At 46.4% G+C, this 22,348-nt stretch overlaps 1 protein-coding gene across 5 annotated transcripts in view; it reads left to right on the top strand.

Annotated features, from left to right (window-relative positions):
* DOP1A (DOP1 leucine zipper like protein A) overlaps positions 1 to 22,348 on the top strand; it is a 2,904,166-nt gene that overhangs the window by 214,133 nt on the left and 2,667,685 nt on the right. For all 5 annotated transcript variants that reach the window (XM_069606322.1, XM_069606321.1, XM_069606320.1 and 2 more), the window contains exon 6: positions 5,946 to 6,135. In XM_069606322.1, coding sequence (XP_069462423.1) covers positions 5,946 to 6,135 — 190 coding nt within the window. The remainder of the gene's footprint in view (positions 1 to 5,945; positions 6,136 to 22,348) is intronic.

Here is a 22,348-nt window from a genome sequence, read left to right on the forward strand (position 1 = left end):
TTTGTACACACACACATGCTGTGAATATTTAAAGCGGCTGTGTTTGCTAACTTGTGTACGTCTTCGTATTACATTGGGGATTGTACCATTGTGAGCTAAGTATTTTCCATTGTTCTTACTGACATGATCAGATTTCATTACTAGCACTGAGAGTGCCATAAACCAGATTTAACTTCAGCACAGAGAGTGCTCTGTAGCAGGAACTACAGTTCCCAGAAGACCCGGCCAGGCTCTTTAGGAAATGTCAGGTGCGTCAGCCCCGGCCCTTCAGAGCCCAGCCAGTCTTCGTCGGTCCTCGCCATTACTCGGCTGCGAGGTGTTGCTTAATCACGTACTTCTCTTGCAGGAACAGTAAAGTAAGTCGAACAAGATGGGATTCATAAAGCAAGAACATTTATCTTTACTGTCACTATGCATAAATTGCTTGGCCCTTATTGACCGACTAAAAAGGACTATTCTAGATAGTCATGCAGCAAACACAGAGGAAAGAAAAACTATTGTCGATCCTACCATAGCTAGTCCTGTATTGCAGGAGCCAACTACCACACTCATTGGGGGCGAAAGTAATCCTTTAACTCAAGAGGAACTTACACCAATTTCAAATACGAAAGCCACGAACAACATAGCACTTCTAACCTCAGATAAAACTACCCAGAAATGCACGGGTCCCCTCAAGCTTTAATGGAGTCACACCCTATCTCTATTGAAATTGCCCTTATCAACACGCGATCCGTAGACAAACACTTGCAAGATATCCACGATTAGTTCACAGTAAAGTTAATATATTATGCGTAACCGAAACATGGTTGCAGGATACTAGCGGACCCTATATATTGGAAGCCTCTCCACAGGGTTACACTTTTTACAATGCAGACCGTAGGGAAGGATGGTGGGGGGGTGGCCATAATAGCCAGCTCCACTTTACGCTTATTCCCAGCCACTATCACATGCTCGGAATGTGAGATTTTACATTTTAAATTGACACCATCATACCATCATTGAGTCAATATTGTCTTGATCTATCGTCCCCCCTCGCAATATGCACAAATTCAATAAGGAAATTGTGGGAATATTAAATGGCCATAGTAGCCCAAACTCTTCCACCCTTTTTTTGGGCGACCTCAATCGATGGAAGGGAGATGCAGAGGATAATGAAACAATATCTCTTGAAGCTGCACTGTCAGATAGTGGCTTTGATATCATAAATAATGACCCGACACATGAGAGCTCTCATATATTGGACTGAGTTGTCACAAAGAACATTGAAACAATGGACATCGTCACCCGACCTTTTCTATGGTCAGATCATTCCTTGATCAGCTTTTCCATGTACATACCTTCTCCAATTGTTAAACCAACTAACACTATGAAATCCGTTAGAGGTCGTAATTTCAAGAAAGTGAGCCCCTCGGACATCAATTACGGAATCAAAGCCGTTATGGCCAATACACTGCTGACTGACCAAACTGAGCACATGATTAATGTATTTAATAACACATTCACAAAAATGCTTGATACGATAGCCCCCGTTAAAACTAAAATTGTCAGAGAAAATCCCAGACACCAAAGTTGGTTTACGTCAGACCTTGACTAATTGAAAAAGGAAAAAAAGGGCTTTGGAACTGATATGGAACAAACACCCCTCAGACACAACACGACTAGAATGGAAGAACCTAGATACATCCTACAGAACTTTAATACTGGACACCAAGAACAACTTTTATAACAACCGCATTGAGCTGGCATCTAATTCTTCAAAGGAATTATTTAGTATTCTAAAATCATTAGAAAAACCAAAAAGCTCAGAGCTTCCTATCTCAATCACTGATGAAGACTGTGCACGAATATCTCTATCGTTTGAGGGGAAAATAACAATAGCCAGGGATAAAATATTAACATCCCAGAGCTTTGATACCATACAGGATCCGCCCATTAGCGCGACAGAACCCTAAGAGACAGAGGATTTTTCCACTCTCTCTCTATCCCCAGGTTTCTCATTCTCCCCCATCTCTTCAACGGAAATTAATCTGTTAGCTTCTATAAACCCCACCGCCTGTTCATTAAACCTCTTACCATCCAAAGTTATTCTACAAAACAGAGAGATGTCTGAACCTTTTCTAACACAGTTTGCCAATGCCTCTTTGGGAGATCAAGTGCCAATAGACATTAAGAAAGTGACTATGACGCCAATTCCTAAGAAACTAAACCTGGATCTTAACGATCCTAGTAATCTCAGGCCAATAACAAACGGACAGTTTTTCTTAAAAGTATTGGACAAAGCCTCCACATCTCAACTTCAAACCTTCATAGAAAACAACAACAACCTGCACAACAGACAGTTTGGTTTTGGCCCAGCTTATAGTACCAAGACCGCTCTCCTGGACCTCTAGAATCATATGTTGGAGATCATGGACAGGGGGGAAGCGGGTCTGCTGATCCTGTTGGATCTACCAGCGGCATTCAATCTCGTTGATCACGAGCGACTGCTAGAGTATTTGCAACAACACATTAGTTGTTCAGTGATGGCAGTCAACTGGATTAAATCATTCATGTCCAGTCGGGTATCCAAGGTTCAATGGGGTGCAGCCACTTCCCCGGTTTCTCCAATAAAATACGGCATTCCTCAAAGAGCATCAATATCTCTTCTCCTTTTCAATCTTTACATGCGCGCTTTATGTACGTTACTGGAAAAGGTAGGAGTCTTTATTACAAACTATGCCGATGACACGCAAATGGTCATCGCGCTAATTGGCAACTACCATCAAGATTCATTAACATTAGAAAGCATCTATAATGCCATTGAAAATTGTATGTCCTTGAAGTGGCTCTGCTTGAATGGTAGTAAGACTGAGCTTCTCAACTTTGGCTCACCGCAGGCAAGAGACACACTAGACCCTGACTACTCTCGCTTCTTACTGCAAGGTAACAAGATCAAAACTCAAGTTGAAGTGAAAACCCTAGGGATCATACTAGAGGCCTCATTGAACTCCGATTCCCTTGTACAGAACCATGCAATTACCACCTGAGGCTTCTACGTACTATACAGCCCTACATCAACAACAAAAACGCAGTGACAATTGCCCGGGCTATGATTTATCGAGACTTTACTATTGTAACATCTTATTATGTGGGGCAACAAAATCCAATATTCAGACATGTCAAGTGATCCAAAAATAATGTTATTCACATAGCCATGTCCATCCCAAGGAGAGCACATATTACTAACACCAGGAAAGAGCTACACTGGTTACCTGTACAACACATTAATTTCAAAATGGGATCATTAATATACCGCTCCCTTTATGGAAAAGCCCAGAAGTACCTAAAAAACATGATAGTACCCTACAAACCGGTTAGAGATCTACGATCATCAGATCAGACCCTGTTACAGGGAATAAGAACCAAAAGAACCAACGGTCTGGGTAGACCTTTCCGGGCCCTTGCTCCGGCTTTCTGGAATTCCTGCAAGCTGTCAATCAGAGGGATATCTGATTGGAGCTGTTTCAGAAAAACCTTGAAGACCCATCTCTTCTGTTAATTCTAGCCCTCCTGTCTGTGAACTAAAATATTAGGACATTGACTGATTGCACTTGTCCCGTCTTTATGCAGGTCTTTTTCGTGTTTATGTAAGCGCCCCGATGCCTGCGAGCTTTCGGTGCTATAAAAGTAAATAAATAAAATAAATAAATCCTGATGATTTAAGGTAGATAGGGACATGGAAGTAGGTGTTGTGAAGATCCATGGACACCAGACAGTTATCCAGGTACAGACTACATGATTTTAATTACAGTCAACATTTTGAACTTATATTTTTGTAGGTACAGGCTTAGTAGTCTTAGGTTAAGAATAGGTCTCCAGCCTCGGCCCTTATTCAGTACCAAGAAGTAATGAAAACCCCAACCCTTCCTTCTCTCGGATGGAGATATCATTTCTGTGGCAGTATTCGATACAGCAGTAGGACAACTTCAGCAGGAGGGTTGTCTTCAGAAGCTGGAACAAGGCCCCGAAAGTGAATTGTACAGAGGACGCTGTAAGAAAGGGCTGCCGTTGTAGGAAGGGGAGGCCATAACCCTGTGAAACTACCTCCCAGGCTCAGGTGACAGATGTGGTGTTGGGGCATTCTGGAATGAAGAAGGCCAGCCATCTACCCATGGGAGATAGTGGTGGAAGGACAAGTTGAAGGGATTTAGAAGTGGGAATGGGGGAGGGAACAAAGGAGGCAGAAGTGTTGCCTCGAGGTGCACACCACCTCTTAGCTGTGCGGTGGGCAAAAGATGGAAAGGGGAAAAAGGAACATCCTCATGCAAAGAAGGAGGAGGGCTGCTGCATGTCCAGACCAAGAGACTTAGCTCTGTACTTGGAAGCCTTGAACATTAAGGACTAAGTTTGGCCGGCGTTGGGAACAAACCTAGAGGTCCACATTCAGAAAAGTCTGCTAATGTTTGGCGCTTCTGGCCAGGTCCTCGCTCTTCGAAGCTGCAACCATCTTAACTGTGTGCATTAGGGGCTGAATGACGGGCACTCAATGCCATATGGTATAGCTATGCGATGTGGAATCAGATAAGAACGTTTTGGCTTAGCACCTGGGGCCACGCTTGTAGACGTGTGGTGGCTGGAAGGTAAAGGTCCTCTACAACCTTGGAAGGTGAGCGGTCATGGACTTTTTCATTGAGGTCGAAGCCACTGGGCCTTGTTGAAGATGTTAAGCATCTTCTGTGTTAATTTTTCTCTCCCAACCTGGTGGGGAATAGTACCTCAGCAAGGAGGGGGTTATGTGGTAATTGCTTTTGCGACTAACTCCCAAGCTAAGGAGTAGCTTTGTCATCTCTGGGGGGAAGAAGGAGGAGCAGGAGGAGGAGAAATGGTGCTTGGGTGAGGAATCGTTTCTGTAGTGGCTCTGTTCCTGTTCTTGTCTTCTTTCCAGAGTCCTCTGATAGGGCCAGGACATCGCGAGATCCTTGAGCATAGAAGACTTTAAAGGCGTGCAAGCTCTTGAAGAGGCCCAGGAAGCCTTATGGTGTGTGATGAATATGGCTTCCTGCTCCTGAATGACCTTTGGATGCATGACTGGCTGATTTCGTATTCCTTAATATATCGATGCAGTCTTTGCACCAGACACAATGTTGGTGTAGTTCTGACACCAACAGAGTCTTCCCAGGACTTAAACCCCATGGCCTTGGCGGGAGACATAATGGAGTGTTCAGAGGGAAATGTTGATAGCATTTTATAAACCGCACTTGAGCATGGATAAAAGGAATTGGAGTCATGGGACTCGGGATTCTCCCATGATATCACATCTGGAGTCTTGAGTCGAATCTATGCCAAGCAGAGCTGAAATGGAGCCACAATAATTACGACGCATAGCTTCATAGGTAAATGCATTAAACATATTTTTTTAAAACAATTCTTCTGTTATGAGAACAATCAAAATTTCTCATACACATAATATATCAGACCGGGTTGTAGAAAACGCACACAAATTTATTAAATCTCACATGAATTACCAAAAGTTGTAATATCCATGGAGCTACAATGTACCCCATGGTGCCTGAAAGTTTCAGAAGCCAGTCTACACCTTGAAGATGTTTCCAATATATGGAATCTGTGGAAGGAAGGTTGCCATTAGTAGTGTGTTTTCTGTGTGATGTTTAAATCTGTGTTTCAAAGCCTACAGCTTAATGTCTAGCAGAGAAATGTCATTTTAGTCCACCATTTTATGAAAAATGAAAATGTTTTCCTTTACTTTTGCATTTGCATCCTTTTCGAATCATGAGCCTTAAATGCCCTTTTCTGTGATGTTTGTGTGTATGCTGTGATAATGTTCTGTGCCTTATTGACTCTTTCTGCAATGCTATTGTTATTTCTGAAATGTTAATGTTTTTTATACTTGTCAAGTTATCCAACCACCCGAAAATTCCAGGTGCATCACATGTTTTGTTTTTCAGAACGAATACATTATTGGAGAAGGTTGCTGCAGCAGTGGAGCAATCAGCTTTTTACAGTGCCCTTTGGGGTAGCCTTCTTACTAGCCCTGCTGTTCGGTTACCTGGGATCACATACGTACTCAGCCACCTGAACAGAAAGCTATCAATGGAAGACCAGCTGTATATTATTGGCAGTGATATTGAGTTAATGGTAAGGAGCTGTCCATATGCTAATTTCTTAAATATATATTTCGAATGGATTATGTCGTCCCAAGTATTCCTTATCTTTGATATTCCGAGGCCAGCAAGCTGGAAATGAATATAACATTTTCAGTAGAGGGCGCTGCGCGTCCATGTCTCTCGTGTCGATGTCCCTCGGAGGCCTCCGTATCGGCATCAACGTCATCATAGGTATAAATAGTTGTGCGCAGCGTCCGTTGCTCAGTTCTGTTTTTCCGTGCTTCATAAGCCTCGGAGACGTAACGCTCGGTTCCTCAGTGAATTAAAAAACGTCGACATTTCTTGAAGAAAAATATTGGATCTTCGATCCACAATGGCATTTTCGTAAGCTCCATTGACGCCCCGTCCGGTTTTAAAAAAATGCCGGGATTGTGGGAAAAAGATGTATTTGACTGATCCCCACAGGATCTGTCTATGGTGCCTGGGCCCAGAGCACCCATGTTCAGAGTGTGAAGAATGTCTTTCTATGACGGCGAAAGCCTTGAGGGAGCTTATGGGGAAGCTGGAGAAAGGTAAGACTGTTAAATCTGTTACCCCTTTGAAATTGACCTCAGACAGTCGAGACCATTGTCTCCTCGTCGAAAAAGAATTAATTCCTGTTCGAGGTCTCGGAGCGGATCACACAACTCCTCCGTTTCGAGACACAATAAGAAGAGGCGCCATAGATCGTCCTCATCTTCGTCCTCCAGTTCCCCAGAAAAAGTTGCTTGCCCCACTAAGTACAGCTCCCCGGCTCAGTGGGAAGATTTTTGTTTGAAAATGTTAAGGGTCTTCGAGAACGCAGCCTTGCCCCCCTCTGAGATACCTAGAGATACCTAGAGGCAAAACATACTCCTCGAGAGCGTCATGAACGCTCGAGTGGAGAAAAAGCCTCTTCGACACATAAGGCGCCGACTTTACCTCCGAAGTGGAAAACTGCGTCTTCGACGCCATCGACGACTTCATCGAAGGAGAAATTACCGGCGCCTCGTGCCCCTTTGACGCTATCCGCACCCGAGGCATCGGAGTTTCCTTCGAGAACGTCAAGACTGGTGTCGACCCCATCGGCAACATCGAAAAAAGTTCCAAATTCCTCGACGACATTGAGGCCAATCTCGAATACATAGACGCCTTTCACGATTACACCGAGACCTATGACGTCTACTTAGATGATTTCGAGTCTTTCTCGGCCAGTGATGACTAATATAGCTCCATCATCACTTGAGATGGGCTTCACAATTCTTCCACGCTCTGATTATTTCAGGGCTTTATCTTTCATATATGAAAAAGGGGAAGAATCAGATGCAGAAATGCTGTTTGGTCTACAATCTACAAGACCTCCTCTGCCAGAAGAACTTATACCAGAAGAGGTCAGGCTAAAAGATCTACAAGAATCCTTATAGGAGGCCAGTTGTATTGATACCTCTCCAGAGTTAGACTTTAGTAAACTGGAGCCTGGTGACCATGCTGAAGGAAGTTATAGGTTACTTATGAACAGGGTAATGGAGTACATGGGGTGGACGAGACCCACACCCACTTTTGACCAAGATGACCTAACAAATATTTTAGATGAGGGACCTCAAGAAGACCCTATAGTTCCCTTCCATACAGCATTGCAGAAAAAAGTAGCCACTAATTGGGAGACTCCAGAAGTAATTCCTGCAGTCAGTAAAAAAACTCTCTGCAAAATATAGGACATCGGCTACAGACCCTCCTTATTTATCTTACTACCCGACTCCAAAGAGTCTAGTAGTCCAAGCTGCAACTTCATCAGGCAGACAATCAGCATAACCCACAATACCACAGGATCGTGACGACAAGAAATTTGACGCCATGTCCAAGAAGGTCTTCTCGGGATGCAGCATGGCTCTTAAGTCTGCTAACTCCACTTGCATGCTAGCAAGATTCAGCCACACCTTTGGGAGTGTGCTTCGATGGCGGCTGACCACCTCCCCGAGGGACGGTTTCTTGAGCATCATCAAGACTGGGAGGGATGCAATGTGTGAGTCCCTCCAAACTGGTCTTGACTCTGTTGACGGCATCAGCAGAGCCATGGTGGCTAGTACCACAATCCGCAGATTTGCGTGGTTGCGGAAATCTGGCTTTGCTCCTGATGTGCAATCCAGGCTTCTGAATATGCCCTTTTACGGCACCTATCTATTTGGTAAAAAAGCTGATGACAGTTTGGAGAAGTTGCAAACTTCCAAAGCGGCGGCCAAATCCTTTGGAGCTGCAATTCGACAAACTCCAAACCGCCCCACAGGTACGCCCTGGAGGGATAGGTCCTTTCGCTTTTACTCCGGTTTCGGAAAAGGCAGAGGACAGCCAGCTCAAAGGGGCCAGAGACGATTCATCCGTGGTGGACTGGACAAAGGTACCAAGTCTGCATCTGCAGGTGCTACCTTGCCTTCAGCATCTGCGTCATCCGCTCTGAAACCCCGCTCAGGTCTTACTACACAAGACACCAGTAGGAGGCAGGTTAACTCGACATCTGACAGAATGGCGGGCTATTACTTCAGATGCTTGGGCACTGGAAACAATTGCCCAAGGTTACTGCCTGTCTTTTCTACACACTCCTCAGAGTCATCCACCGGGGAACAACTCTTTGATGTTTCCAGACCCGCTCCTTATGCATTAGATTTTGGAACTGCTAGAGAAAGGTGCTATAGAACCGGTACCTGTAGCGGAGAGGAACAAGGGTTGGTACTCCCCATATTTCCTAATTCCGAAAAAGGACGGAGGAATGAGACCCATCTTGGACTTACAAGAATTGAACAAATTCCTCAGGAAAGAGAAGTCCAAGATGGTAACCCTTTCTCAGATCCTTCAGGCCATCCAACTTCAGGATTGGTTGGTATCTCTGGACCTTCAGGATGCTTACTTTCATGTGCCAATCCATCTCAAGCACAGAAAGTACCTGAGATTCGCAATTGGCAGATCTCACTATCAAATTTGAGTTCTGCCATTTGGGCTAACCTCTGCCCCGAGGGTTTTCACCAATCTAATGGCGGTTGTGGCAGCAAGTCTCAGGAGAGGATGTATTCATATCTACCCCTACCTGCACGACTGGTTGATCAGAGCATTGTCTCCGGAACAAGCTCATCTGGATTATGTTTGCCACTTCCTCCACAAGCTGGGCTTCTCCCTCAACTTCAAGAAGTCCCACATGATACATCACAGAAACTCCAATTTATTGGAGCAGTCCTGAACACATCCCTGGGAAAAGCCTCGCCACCAGAGGTGAGGGCTCAAGATTTTCTACAGATGGTGACCAGATTTCAAAATGCCCAGTATCTGCCAGCCTTCGACTTTTTGAGGTTGCTTGGCCTCATGGCATCCTCCATTTTTCTAGTGCCAGAGGCCCGTCTGAGAATGAGGTCTCTCCAGTGGGCTCTAAGTAACCAATGGTCACAATTCTCAGGAAAGATGTCAGATCTCCTACAAATCCCGAACAGAGTTGCACGGGACCTTCAGTGGTGGGCCTGTCGGGAGAACATCTTGAAAGGAGAACTGTTTTGGCAACCGTGGCCAGAGATAACAGTAGTGATGGACGCCTCACTCACGGGGTGGGGAGCCCATGCCAACGATTTGACAATCAGCAGTCGTTGGTCTCCATCTGGGTCCAAACTACACATCAACCGATTAGAGCTGAGAGCAATCAGGCTAGCAAAATGCTCTGATAATGACAGACAACACAGTGGCCATTCACTACCTCAACAAAAGAGGAGGCGTAGGGTCACTGCGACTGTGCAGAGAGGCAAGGCAGCTCTGGTTCTGGGCAATTCGAGAAGGAATCTCTCTATCGATAGTCCACCTAGCCGGAGCGAAGAACACAGCGACGGACGCTCTGAGCAGGCAGACCATAGTCTCCCAAAAGTGGGAGCTAGCTCAGGAAGTTCAAGAGATATTCACCCTTTGGCAAACCCTGCAGGTGGATCTGTTCGCAACGAGTTTCAAGAAGAAATGCAAACAGGAACTCTATTATTTAGCCGCACAGGCACATTATGCCGCCCAATGGGCTACAGACTTTCTCAACCCCAAGGGCATATTGAATGACCACCACCCAACAAAACCCACGACACTGCTCCACAATACGACAAAGCCTTGTCCCAAACATCACAACTCCATTGACCCAACACAGGTCACAAGCACAGCTTGAATCACTGAGATATATGGCACAGACAAGCTGTACCACCCAAGCATGCCAATCTGGTGCGACCCCCAAATACCACCCACCTTAGACAAGGAGGCAGCTGCACATTGGGGCGCCAACGGTATCGTCCAGTGGGGTTAATTGTTCCCAGACAAACGATTTGCGACGTGGGAAAACCTCAAGGGTATAGTGGGCGACGTGGCCAAACACGTGCTATACTACATGCGCATAAAAGCATCCACTACAAATCTATGGCCCGACTTCCCAGCAGAGCCCGTGATAAATCTGGGTCTGGGGTACATGTTCACCACGGAAAAAGGGAAAATGTCGGCGTCCACATTCTACAAGACCATTACTCAGACCCGCCCACAAGAAACACAGAATGCCAAAACTAAGTGGGAACTAGATCTTGGGCATCAAATAGAAGACTACCAATGGCAACAGATATGCACTTTGACTAAATATTTCTGATGTTTGTTAATCTGCTTAGAATCACATGCTGTGCATAGGTCCGACATCCAGTGGTCACTGCGGAGTATTGCATTTTGTTTTTCGTAGTCGAAAAAGGGGACGTCGACAAGGCGTGTCTGTAACACTATCCCTATAGTGACGTGCGTTGTACCCACAATCCCTCACGCGTCGAGGTCCCTCAGATTGTTTTTTTCCGCCCAGCTTCTGGTCGCCTTACGCGGAGCTCCTAGAGAGACATTGCAAATACTTACTACGGACCTCGGTCCTTAATTATACTTATTATATTGTTAAAGATCCCTCCCCTCGACGTTAGCTGTGAAGCTGTTTCTCCACCGAGCAAGTTTTCGACGGAGGGGAAGAGACGGAGGAGATCCTTCGGCGCTGCCGAACACGTGGCCTGGCCTCGCCGGCCAACATACAGTAGGGAGAGTGGGGGTTCGAACTTTTATCTTCTCTTTGAGAATGTCTTTCTTTATCCCCTATCTTTCCCTTGGGGTTGTTATCACCAGTTATTATTGCCTCAGCTATGGAGAGGACACCTTTTAAGTTTTGCCCACGCTGTAGGGGCAAATACACTTGGAAGGACAAACACAAGCTCTGTAATCGTTGCTTGCCCCTCGATCATAAGGAGGACAGCTGCGCGGCCTGTAAGCTCTTGAAACCAAGAACTCTTAAAGAACGAAAAGTTAAGAGGTGGGCAGACTACGCTATGTCGAAGTCAGTTTCCTCACCTGCCGCCGCTGTTACAGAAAGTGACGAGGAGGGTGATAACTCGACGTCCGTTACGGAAGTCATTAACCCCCAGAAGGAGCGCTCGTGCTCCTCGACGTCCGTCCCCGGCCCCGACGGGCTCGGCTCACGCCCTGCTTATGGGGATGAACACCCCGGCGACAAGGACGCACATAGACCCCATAGGCCTAAGCACACAACCCACGGCTCTTCTTCGTCGAAGACGAAGGATCCATCAGCGCCGAAGGGGACGCAGGGCACTCCGGCGTCTACCTCAGACCGTAAGGGTCTCAAGCCCCACCCGCAAACGCAGCCGCGACCAGCGATTGGGCTTTCAACAAACACGGGCGCTACCTCAAAATCATCCGACGTAACGCTCCATAGAGCGGCCGTCGAGGAACAACACGTAACGCAGGCAACGTCGACACCAGAGCCCTCTACTGACAAACTCGTTGTCGAGAGCCTGGCGACAATTGTTTCCGAAGACAAACGTAAGCGGACGACGAAACAAACGTCGAATACCGCACAAAAAGCTATGGAAACGCCGAAAAAGCGCAAGAGTAGCCAGGAACTGCCCCCTTCATCTAAGGGCACTTCTGAACTACCGGAGGGCTTTTCAGAGGATGACGGAAACCTTTCTTCGACGTTGTGGGAGCGTTCTAAGCGTTTTGAAGGTGAAGACACTGATTTCCCCCCTGTAGACTATTCAGGGGTCCCCCATGAGACCCTTGAAAAACTCCATTCTTGTATGGAGAAAATGGAAAGGTTTTTGGGAAGCCAAATCCCACCCACACCCAAAAGACCAAGAGAATGGCCCCAGGATGACCCTAGGGTCAAGATTCGTAGGCTGTTTCCCCCTTCTACAGACGTATATGACCTCACTGAAGAGGAGCAATACCTCCAGGAAGATGAGGAGTGTTTGGGTGGAGAGGAAGAACATGAGGAAGAGGGGTTTGAAGAAGAACCTTACACTAGTGCAGGAGCTTTTGAAGAAGATACAGCTACCTCGCAGCCCTGGCAATCCCCATCAGTGCAGCCTTGGCAATCCCCATCAGTGCACTCAGACCCTGATGTCTTTCACCCTTCTCCTCCCAAGGATTCACCTATTGGAAACACCTCTCCCATAGATGACCAACCTTCACTTAATGCACTATTGTGCAAGGCAGCAGCGCATTTTGAAATAGACACAGGAGAGACTCTTCCTGACATAGACTTTGTAGAGAAAGTTATTAAAGAAAAAGCCCCTGTTAGTCAGTCTATTCCGCTCCTGGCTTCTATAAAGAGAAGAATAACTCCTTCCCTTTCCAATCCTGCCTTAGTCAGAGGGGTCAATCCTCGGATAGAAAAGCTCTTCAGCCCTTCGTCCTCTGACCCTTTGTACATCAGAGGACATTCTATTCCGGACTCCCTCGTAGTTACTACTACAAGAAAAAGAGCGGGGGTACCACTATCCACTAGCGAGGCACCACCTGACAAAGAGGGCAAGAAGCTCTATGCACTTGGGAAGAGAATCACGACCTCCGCCGCCTTCTCAACTAGGACTGCAAATAACAATTCCCTACTAGCTAGCTACGCAGATGCACAGTGGAGCAAGCTGCGCAGCGAAGCAGAGGACGCACCAGAACCCCTGCGTTCACGCCTGTTAGCTATAATCTCAGAGGGAACTCTTGTAAACCAGGGCATCGTAAAGAACTCCTTAGATGCTGCAGAGACGGCTGGCCGTTCCCTGGTTCAGGGAATACTTCTCAAACGCCATGTCTGGCTGCGCAGTTCGGGATTTAAGCCGGAAACCCAGGCTTCCCTGATAAATAAGCCCATAGAACAAACGCATCTGTTTGGGAAAGCAGTTGATGAGGCCCTAGAACATGCGAAGAAAGAGTTTGATACCATCAAGACTCTTGACCAAATTTCTAGGCCCCCTAACAGACGCAGCTATGGCAATAGACGCTCCTTTCGTGGCCAACGCCAGCAGCAAAACCAACAGCAATTTTACTCTGCTACCAACTGGCCCTCTAACCAGGGTAACAACACCCAGTTCAGTCAAAGAGGCCAACGCCGTGGCAAAGGAAGAGGTCGCGGCTCCAGCCCCAAAGGTTCCACGCCCAATACCAACAAATGACCCGAAGATTCGGGTCCCCTCCCATGCATCACCGGTCGGGGGCCGGCTAACATCGTTCCTTTCAGCACGGGAGGGAATATCGTCAGACCGCTGGGTATTATCCACCATAGCCCACGGACACTGCATCGAATTCAACGGTTCCCCGAAGTACAGACCCCCACGGAACCGACGCATGACACCGGAACACCTCACCATTCTTCTTCAAGAAGTAGAAGAGCTACTGAAAAAAGAGGCTATAGAGGCTGTCCCCCTATCTCAGGTAACAGAAAGTATTTATACAGTGTACTTCCTTGTACCCAAAAAGGACTTAACCATGCGCCCTGTATTAGATCTGCGCCCAGCGAAGACCTTTGGGGTTTGACAACAAGTTTGTCAAACCCCAAAGGTTTCGTATGGTGACCTTGCAGGAAGTAATCCCACTGTTATCACAAGGGGATTACATGACAACACTAGACATGAAAGATGCATACTTTCATATTTTAATGTTGCCAGCGCACAGAAAATACCTCAGGTTCAAGATAGAGAACAAACACTACCAGTTCAGAGTACTACCCTTAGGGATAGCATCTGCACCAAGGGTATTCACGAAAGTACTGGCAGTGGCAGCGGCCCACCTGCGCAGGTTATCCATCCCACTATACCCTTACCTCGACGACTGGCTCATAACAGGGGATTCTTACGAAACATGCTTCTCCAATACCCAAAAGACCGTAGACCTTTTGTCCCAACTGGGCTTCTCCATCAACGAAAAGAAGTCCAGCTTAGACCCCAGCCAAATCAAACAATTCCTAGGGGCTCTAATTCGAACAAAGGACGGCCTCGTCTTCCCCTCCAACGAGAGGGTCCAAAACATGCTGTTTCAGATCCCCCATTATGTGGCAGGTCGAGAGGTGACGGTACGCAAAGCAATGCGCTTGCTAGGGATGATGGCGTCATGTATTTATTTGGTACCTCACGCGCGCCTGCGCATGCGCCCAATGCAAGAGTGGCTCTACAGCCAGTGGTGTCAGGCCAGCGGACAATGGGACGATCTAGTGGTGGTCTCGCAGGCCTTGGTTCTCTCGCTACGGTGGTGGACAAAAGAAAACCTGTTATTAGGGAAAACTTTTGCCACACCCGCAGTGGAAGCCACTCTAACCACAGACGCATCCCTTACAGGATGGGGGGGCTCACCTATCCCATCAGACTGCTCACGGAGCGTGGACTCCGAGCTTAGCATCCAAGCATATAAACCTGCTGGAACTACTAGCGGTGTTCAAAGCACTGAAAGCCTTTCAGGAACACCTACAAGGAAAGACAGTGATGGTCCTCACAGACAGCACCACAGCCATGTACTACCTCAACAAGCAAGGGGGCACTCACTCTCCAGGACTGTCCAAGCTGTCCCAGAATATATGGAAGTGGGCTCTCAAACACAACATGTTCCTACTATCACAACATGTACCAGGGGAACTCAATCTGCTAGCAGACAAACTCAGCAGAGACTTCCCCCGGCCCGAAGAGTACGAATGGCAATTGCACGAAGACATCGTCTTAGACGTCTTCACGCAATGGGGGTTCCCGGAAATAGACCTGTTGGCAACTCTGGAGAACTCACAATGCCAAAGTTACGCCTCCAGGTACCCCCAGAACCAGTCCAAGGGGAACGGTCTGTCGATTCAATGGTCAGGGAAATTTGTTTACGCCTTTCCCCCCGACTCCCCTTCTCAACAAAGTGGTGCACAAGATGCACCAGGAGCAGGTTACCATGATACTAGTGGCCCCAATGTGGGCCCGGCAGCCATGGTTCGCTCACTTGATGGAGATGTCCCTATCTCCCCCAGTGAAACTTCCCTGCCCGTACAACATGCTGTCACAGGACAAGGGCAGGACACTGCATCCATGCCCTCAGACCATGAACTTAGCAGCCTGGCTCCTGAGATCATAGAATTTGGACATTTACAACTCCCGCAGAGATGTATGGACATCCTCAGGGAAGCCAGAAAACCTAATACTCGCCACTGCTATTCTAGCAAGTGGAAAAGATTTGTCATCTGGTGTAGAGGTAAGAGCATCAACCCGTTTGACTGTTCTCCCACTAACATTGTTCTGTACTTGACCCATTTACTGGATTCAGGTCTAGTCTTCAATTCCATTAAAGTCCACCTAGCGGCACTTTCTGCATACACCACTTCCCAACTTAGTGTCGTGGTGGAAGATACCAGTTATCAAGGCCTTCATGGAGGGGGTAAAGAGAATACACCCTCCGATAGCTAACCCAGCTCCCGGATGGGACTTAAATGTGGTACTTTCTAGACTCATGGGCCTTCCTTTCGAACCCATGCACAAGGCAACTCTTAAAGACCTCACTCTTAAGACTGCTTTCCTAATAGCTATCACCTCCATTAGGAGAGTAAGTGAACTACAGGCTCTTTCTGTACTAGACCCCTTCGTAACAGTTCACAAGGATAAGGTGGTTCTACGCACACACCCAAGATTTGCACCAAAATTCATCTCGAAATTTCATGTAAACCAGTCAATAGAACTACCAACGTTCTTTCAAAACCCTTCCAGCTTGGGAGAAAAAAGTCTGCATACACTAGATGTACGCAGAGCTGTCATGGAAAGAACCAGACCACTGAGAAAGACTAATCAGTTCTTTGTCTCTGTGGCAGCAGGAAGAGTAGGAGATGCAGTTTCAAAGTCCACTATATCTAGATGGATTGTTCAATGCATCACTCTCTGTTACACTCTTGCTAAGAGAGAACTACCCTTCAAGCCAAGAGCACATTCCACTCGAGGCAATGGGGCTTCCATAGCGTTCATTGCAAATGTTCCCCTTGAGTCCATCTGCAAAGCGGCTACCTGGAGTTCTGTGCACACCTTTACAAAACACTACTGTCTAGATGCACACTCTAGATCTGACTCCCAGGTGGGACAGGCAGTATTAAGACATCTTTTCTCTACTGTTCCTTCTCATAACCCACCGCCAACTCCGGGTACTGCTCGCTAGTCTATGCACAGCATGTGATTCTAAGCAGATTAACAAACATCAGAAGACAATGCATTACTTACCGTAAAAGCATTTCTGATGGTTGTATCTGCTTAGATTCACATGCGCCCACCCTTCCTCCCCGCTCGGATGGAAGGAACATAGACATCCTTTTCTATATTTCTCTCTTTTCTGTACTCACTCACGTCTAGAAGGCTCCCTCAGGGCAGAAAAATACAAACAGAGGGACCTCGACGCGTGAGGGATTGTGGGTACAACGCACGTCACTATAGGGATAGTGTTACAGACACGCCTTGTCGACGTCCCCTTTTTCGACTACGAAAAACAAAATGCAATACTCCGCAGTGACCACTGGATGTCGGACCTATGCACAGCATGTGAATCTAAGCAGATACAACCATCAGAAATGCTTTTACGGTAAGTAATGCATTGTCATATCATGCAATGCCTGATATAAACTAATTCATTATAAAATTGTCCACAGAACACATTACGCTCCTGCCAAATTGAAACGCATATACCCAACAATAGCAGACACATGGCCAAGATGTCATTCCGAAGAAGCAAACATTTTCCACATGCTGTGGGCATGCATAAAACTGAAGGAGTACTGGGCGGAGATCTGTGCAGCCTTAGACGAAATGGCTGATCAGCCTACCGAATGGTCACCAATGCTATGCTTAGGGTGCGACAGGTAAGATGGACCTAACTTGGAGAAAGCTACTGAACTTGAGTTTACTGATAGCCAAACTGCTGAAGTGGAAATGTAATACCCCGCCAACAAAGCAGGACTGGGATAAAGATATGATAAGGACAAGTGATACCGAAGAACTATACATAGACTCAGTACAACCCACCTCGAGACCCAGAAACATATGGGCCAGATATAAACAATACCTGTCGGATAAACTGCAGCCGACGACCTAGAATGATATAAAATGCAACCGAGTGTATTGTGAATGTTTCGTAATTAATGCATGATGTGTGTAAATCCTACCTGTGTACAACTATAAATAAAGGTTTTTTTTTTTAAAAAAAGGAAGAAATTCGAACGGTACTGGTGCAGGGAATTTCCCCCGAGAGGAGCTCCAGGAGATGCGTTTGTGGTGGACTGGGAGTTTCCACTTCTATATGCATTTCCTCCAGTCCCCGTCATTCCTCACATAATAAGGAGGTTGAGAAGATTCCGGAAAACCATAATCCTAATTGCCCCGGACTGGGCCAGGAGGACATGGTACCCGGATCTTCTAGACATGTCCTCCGATTCGTCTTCCACAAAGAGAGGATCTTCTCTCGCAAGAGGAGGGTCAGGTTCTCCATCCGGATATCAGAACTCTCAACCTTCACGCATGGTTTCTGAAAGGATAAGATACAAAGATTCGTACCTCCTGGATGACGTAATGGAGGTGTTGCTTTTGGCCAGAAGACCAGCAGCCAAATCACTATACCGCTGCCGTTGGAATGAATTCTGCAGCTGGTGTACAGATAAGAATATTGACCCTTTTTATCCAACACACCGACAGTATTATCTTTCCTACAATACTTAGCAATTTCAGGACTACAAGTCAGCACAATTAAGGGTTATCTTGCTGCGTTTTCAATTTTCAAACAAACCTCATATTTCAAGATGCCTTTAGTCATTCCATTTCTGACAGGGTTGAGTAATGTCTACCATCCAACTCCTTTTCGATTTCCCCTGTGGGACTTAAATCTAGTTCTAAAATTTCTAATAGGCACTCCTTTTGAACCCCTCTATTCCTCCTGCCCATTAAGATTTCTCACTCTCAAAACAGTTTTCTTAGTGGCTATAACTTCTGCCAGAAGAGTGAACGAACTACAAGCTTTTTCTTGCAAACCTCCACATACCATCTTCCACAAGGATATGGTAGTCCTTCAAGTGAAGCCTAATTTCCTCCCAAAGGTTGTGTCAGAATTTCATATTGCGCAGAAAATAACATTACCTTCATTCTATCCCCCCCTCATCCCGGGAAAGAGGAGGAAAGTTTACACAGACTTGATCCAAAGCACGCTTTGAGTTTCTACATCAGCAGACTTACAAGACTTGGGCAAGCAGACCAGTTGTTTGTGGGGTATGCAGGACATAAACTAGGTCTAGCCATCACCAAACAAACCATCTCAAGATGGATAATTTTAACAATCCTCAAATGCTGTAAATTGGCAGGGAAAGACCCCCCTCAACATCTGAGGGCTCATTCAACCAGGGGTATCGCAGCTTCATCAGCTCTCCAGAGGGGAGTTCCAATAAAAGACATCTGTGCAACTGCCAGATGGTGGTCTGCACGTACCTTTACCAAATTCTATACTCTAAACTCCTCCACTAGCCAAGAAACTAAATTTGGAAAAGCTGTATTGCACTCTGTGCACACTTAAACCCTTAAAAATTTTACTCCCACCTCCTGTACACATTACTGCTTTGGGAGTCTATCGAAGATAAGGAATACATGGGAGGAAACAATCAATTCGAAGAACAAGTTACTTACCAACTGTAACGTTTTTTCGACTGGATGTTCCTCCCATGTATTCCTTATCGTCCCTCCCATCCTTCCCCGCAGTAAAACTTCCCTTGTAGTTGCAGCCTACGCTCCCTCAAGGGTACTAACCATCTCATACTGGACAAACATAGCACTTCAAAATGGAACTGAGCAATGGACGCTGCACGCGACTATTTATACCTATGATGACGTTGACGCCGATACAGAGGCCTCCGAAGGACATCGACTCGAGGGACATCGACGAGCAGCGCCCTCTACTGAAAACATAATTCTGAGGCCAGCAAGCTGTAAATGAATATATCAAAGAAAAGGAATACGTGGGAGGAACATCTAGTCGAAAGAACGTTGCAGTGTGTAAGTAACTTGTTCTTTGAATGGATTGTGTCCTCCCACGTATTCCTCATCTTTGATATACTCTGATATCCTGCTTGCAGCTCGGAAACCTTTCTCACCAGAGGGCGCTGTGCGTCGTCGGTCCTTGCAGGGCCTCTGTCCTCCTCCAGTATGACGCTGTTGCTGGTATAAAAGGCACACAGCGCGCCCGTTGCCTCAGTACCGTTCTTCCGAACAGCTGCTCGAAACAGTTCTTTGCCTCAGCGTGTTCGATAACTGTCTAGTTTGCTAGTTTATCTTAAAATGTTGACTCATGTTCTGAAAACGTGCTTCAAGGGATGTGCCGAGTGTTCTATGACTGGAAAAGATTTAAAGGAGAGGAAGGGGAAACTTGCTTTTGGCAAACCATTCCCAAAGTCGTCTTCGGTAACCCCCATGAAAAAAATCATCTGAGGATAAAAGCCCAAGGGAGAGATCTCCACACCGGGCCAAGAGGCACGGTAAGCACGCTAATCGTTTGCGATCTCGTTATTCCTCTTGTTATTCGATCTCGTTATTCGATCTCATTATTCCTCTTCATCGTCTATAAGGAGATCTAAGAAAAGGCGTAAGATCTAAGATATAAGGAGATCGCTCCAGATCATCCTCTGCGGATTCCTCGCCCAAAGGGAAATGGGTAAGCTTTCCAAAGAAAAGGGTTAGTAAAGCAGAGCTGTAAAAATTCCATGTTGGGGTTAAAAATTCAGCCTGCAGATGTTGGAAGTGTTTGACAAGGCGGCAACGTCATTCCCTTCAAAGAAGTCGTTAGAGACTCCCGTCCCCATTGCGCCCAAGGCCGACATGGCGGCGATAAAAACCTCTGACCGCGCTCCCAAGAACCCAGACAGCAGGTCATCAAAGGCTTCGAAGGTTTTGGAGACCTCAAAGGTATCTCGAGCGCCTCTCGTGGCCTCGCCGCCTCAAAGGGATACTCAACACTGTCGAGGTTGAGCTCGTCCGAGTCGAGGCTCTCGATATCCTTTTCGGAACTGTCTAAGGTTTACCAACCACAAGACAAAAGAGACTTTAAAAAAAGTCTATGGCCTCTATTTATGAGGAGGAGGTGGAGGAGGAATGCCCTAATTATTTTATCCTGGAGTACGGCACTCCTGGTGTTCAAGAGGAGCTGATATCCCAGGAATCAAGAATGAGGGACCTTGTGGGCACCCTAAAGGATGCCAGTGGTCTGGATACTTCCACAAAAGTTGATTTTGGCACTCCTGAAGGCTCGGGACATTCTGATGCTTCTTATAGATCAGTAATGGCAAAGGTTAAAGAATACCTGGGCTGGGGTAGATCATCTGTTAAGAACAAGACAACTTGACTGATATTCTGGATAAGAGGACACCGAAGGACCCAGTCCTTTTTTCATACTGCAGTCAAGAATAGTGTCTATGAGAACTGGAAAAATCTGAACACCATTTGTGGAGTACACAAGGACTTCACTAAGAAATACAGACCTTCATCAGTGGATCTGGAGTTTTTTCGAAACATCCAAGTCCTCAAAGCCTTGTTGTTCAAGCAGCCACTGATGTTACTAAGGTAGCAGCCTATCCCACGATTCCTCTAGACAGGGAAGATAAAAGGCTCAATGCTATTGGAAGGAACGTTTTTTCTTCAGGGAGTATGGCACTGAAGACAGCCAATGCAACTTGTGCACTAGCAAAGTTTACCTACACGTTGTGGGATGTAATTGCCATGGCATCAGAGCATATGCCAGAGGATGAAGCAAGGGATGGTTTTATGAGCATTATTCAGGACGGAAACAACACTATGTGTCAGTCCTTGTAGTCAGGTCTAGACACTGCAGACTGTGTTAGCCGTTCTATTGCTGCTTGGCAGTGCTTAGACGTTTCTCATGGCTAAGAAAATTAGGGTTTGCTTCTGACATGCAATCCAGGCTGTTGGATATGCAGTTTTGAGGGTTTTATTTGTTTGGAACAAAAGCAGATGAAAGCCTTGAGAAATTGCAGTCGTATAAGGCAGCAGCAAAATCTCTTGAGTCTGGCCATTAGGCAGCCCCAACAGAGTCTCTCAACTCAGTCTTCTATTCTGGGATGGAGAATTTGCTTATTTCGATACTACTCCTCTTTTGGGAGAGCAAGAGGTCAGTTTACGCAAAGGGGACAGAGAAGACAAGCACAGGACGGCCAAGGTCTTTTGGGCAGAGGAGCTGCTACATCATCTGCTTCCTTGCCTTGTGCACCGACCAGTGCCCCAAAACTGCTTTTAAGAATTAAAGCATTTGTCTGTAGTGGGGGGAGCAGGTTAGCCCAGCATTTGAAGGAATGGCAAAGCATTACAACAGATGCTTGGGCTCTACAAACTGTCACCCATGGTTACTGCCTCCACTTTCTGAAGAAACCACCAAACTGTCGCCAGGATGCCAGTCCTTGAAAGTACCAGATCTGCTACTCCTACAGGAAATTCAGACACTGTTTGAGAAGGGTGCAATTAACAGGTACCTGTACCGGAAAGAAATCAAGGCTGGTACTCTCCTTATTTTTTGATCCCGAAAAAGGACAGAGGTTTGCGACCCATCTTGGACTCGAGATGCTTTAACAAGTTCCTCAGGAAGGACAAGTTCAAGATGGTCACTCTTTCGCAGATCCTCCAGGCCCTTTAGCTTCAGGATTGGATGGTGTCATTGGATCTTCAGGGCACTTATTTTCATGTGCCAATTCATCTCAAACAGAGAAAATACCTGAGATGCGCCATTGACAAGTTCTCCCTATCAGTTTTGAGTACTGCCATTCAGGCTGACTTCCTCCCTGAGGGTTTTCCCCTAGCTGATGATGGTGGTGGCAGCTATTCTATGGAGGTGGGGGGGGGGGTTCATATCTACCCCAACCTGGA

The sequence above is a fragment of the Ambystoma mexicanum genome, chromosome 4p (assembly GCF_040938575.1).
Source record: "Ambystoma mexicanum isolate Mex_15411 chromosome 4p, UKY_AmexF1_1, whole genome shotgun sequence".
In the NCBI taxonomy this organism is placed as follows: Eukaryota; Metazoa; Chordata; class Amphibia; order Caudata; family Ambystomatidae; genus Ambystoma; species Ambystoma mexicanum.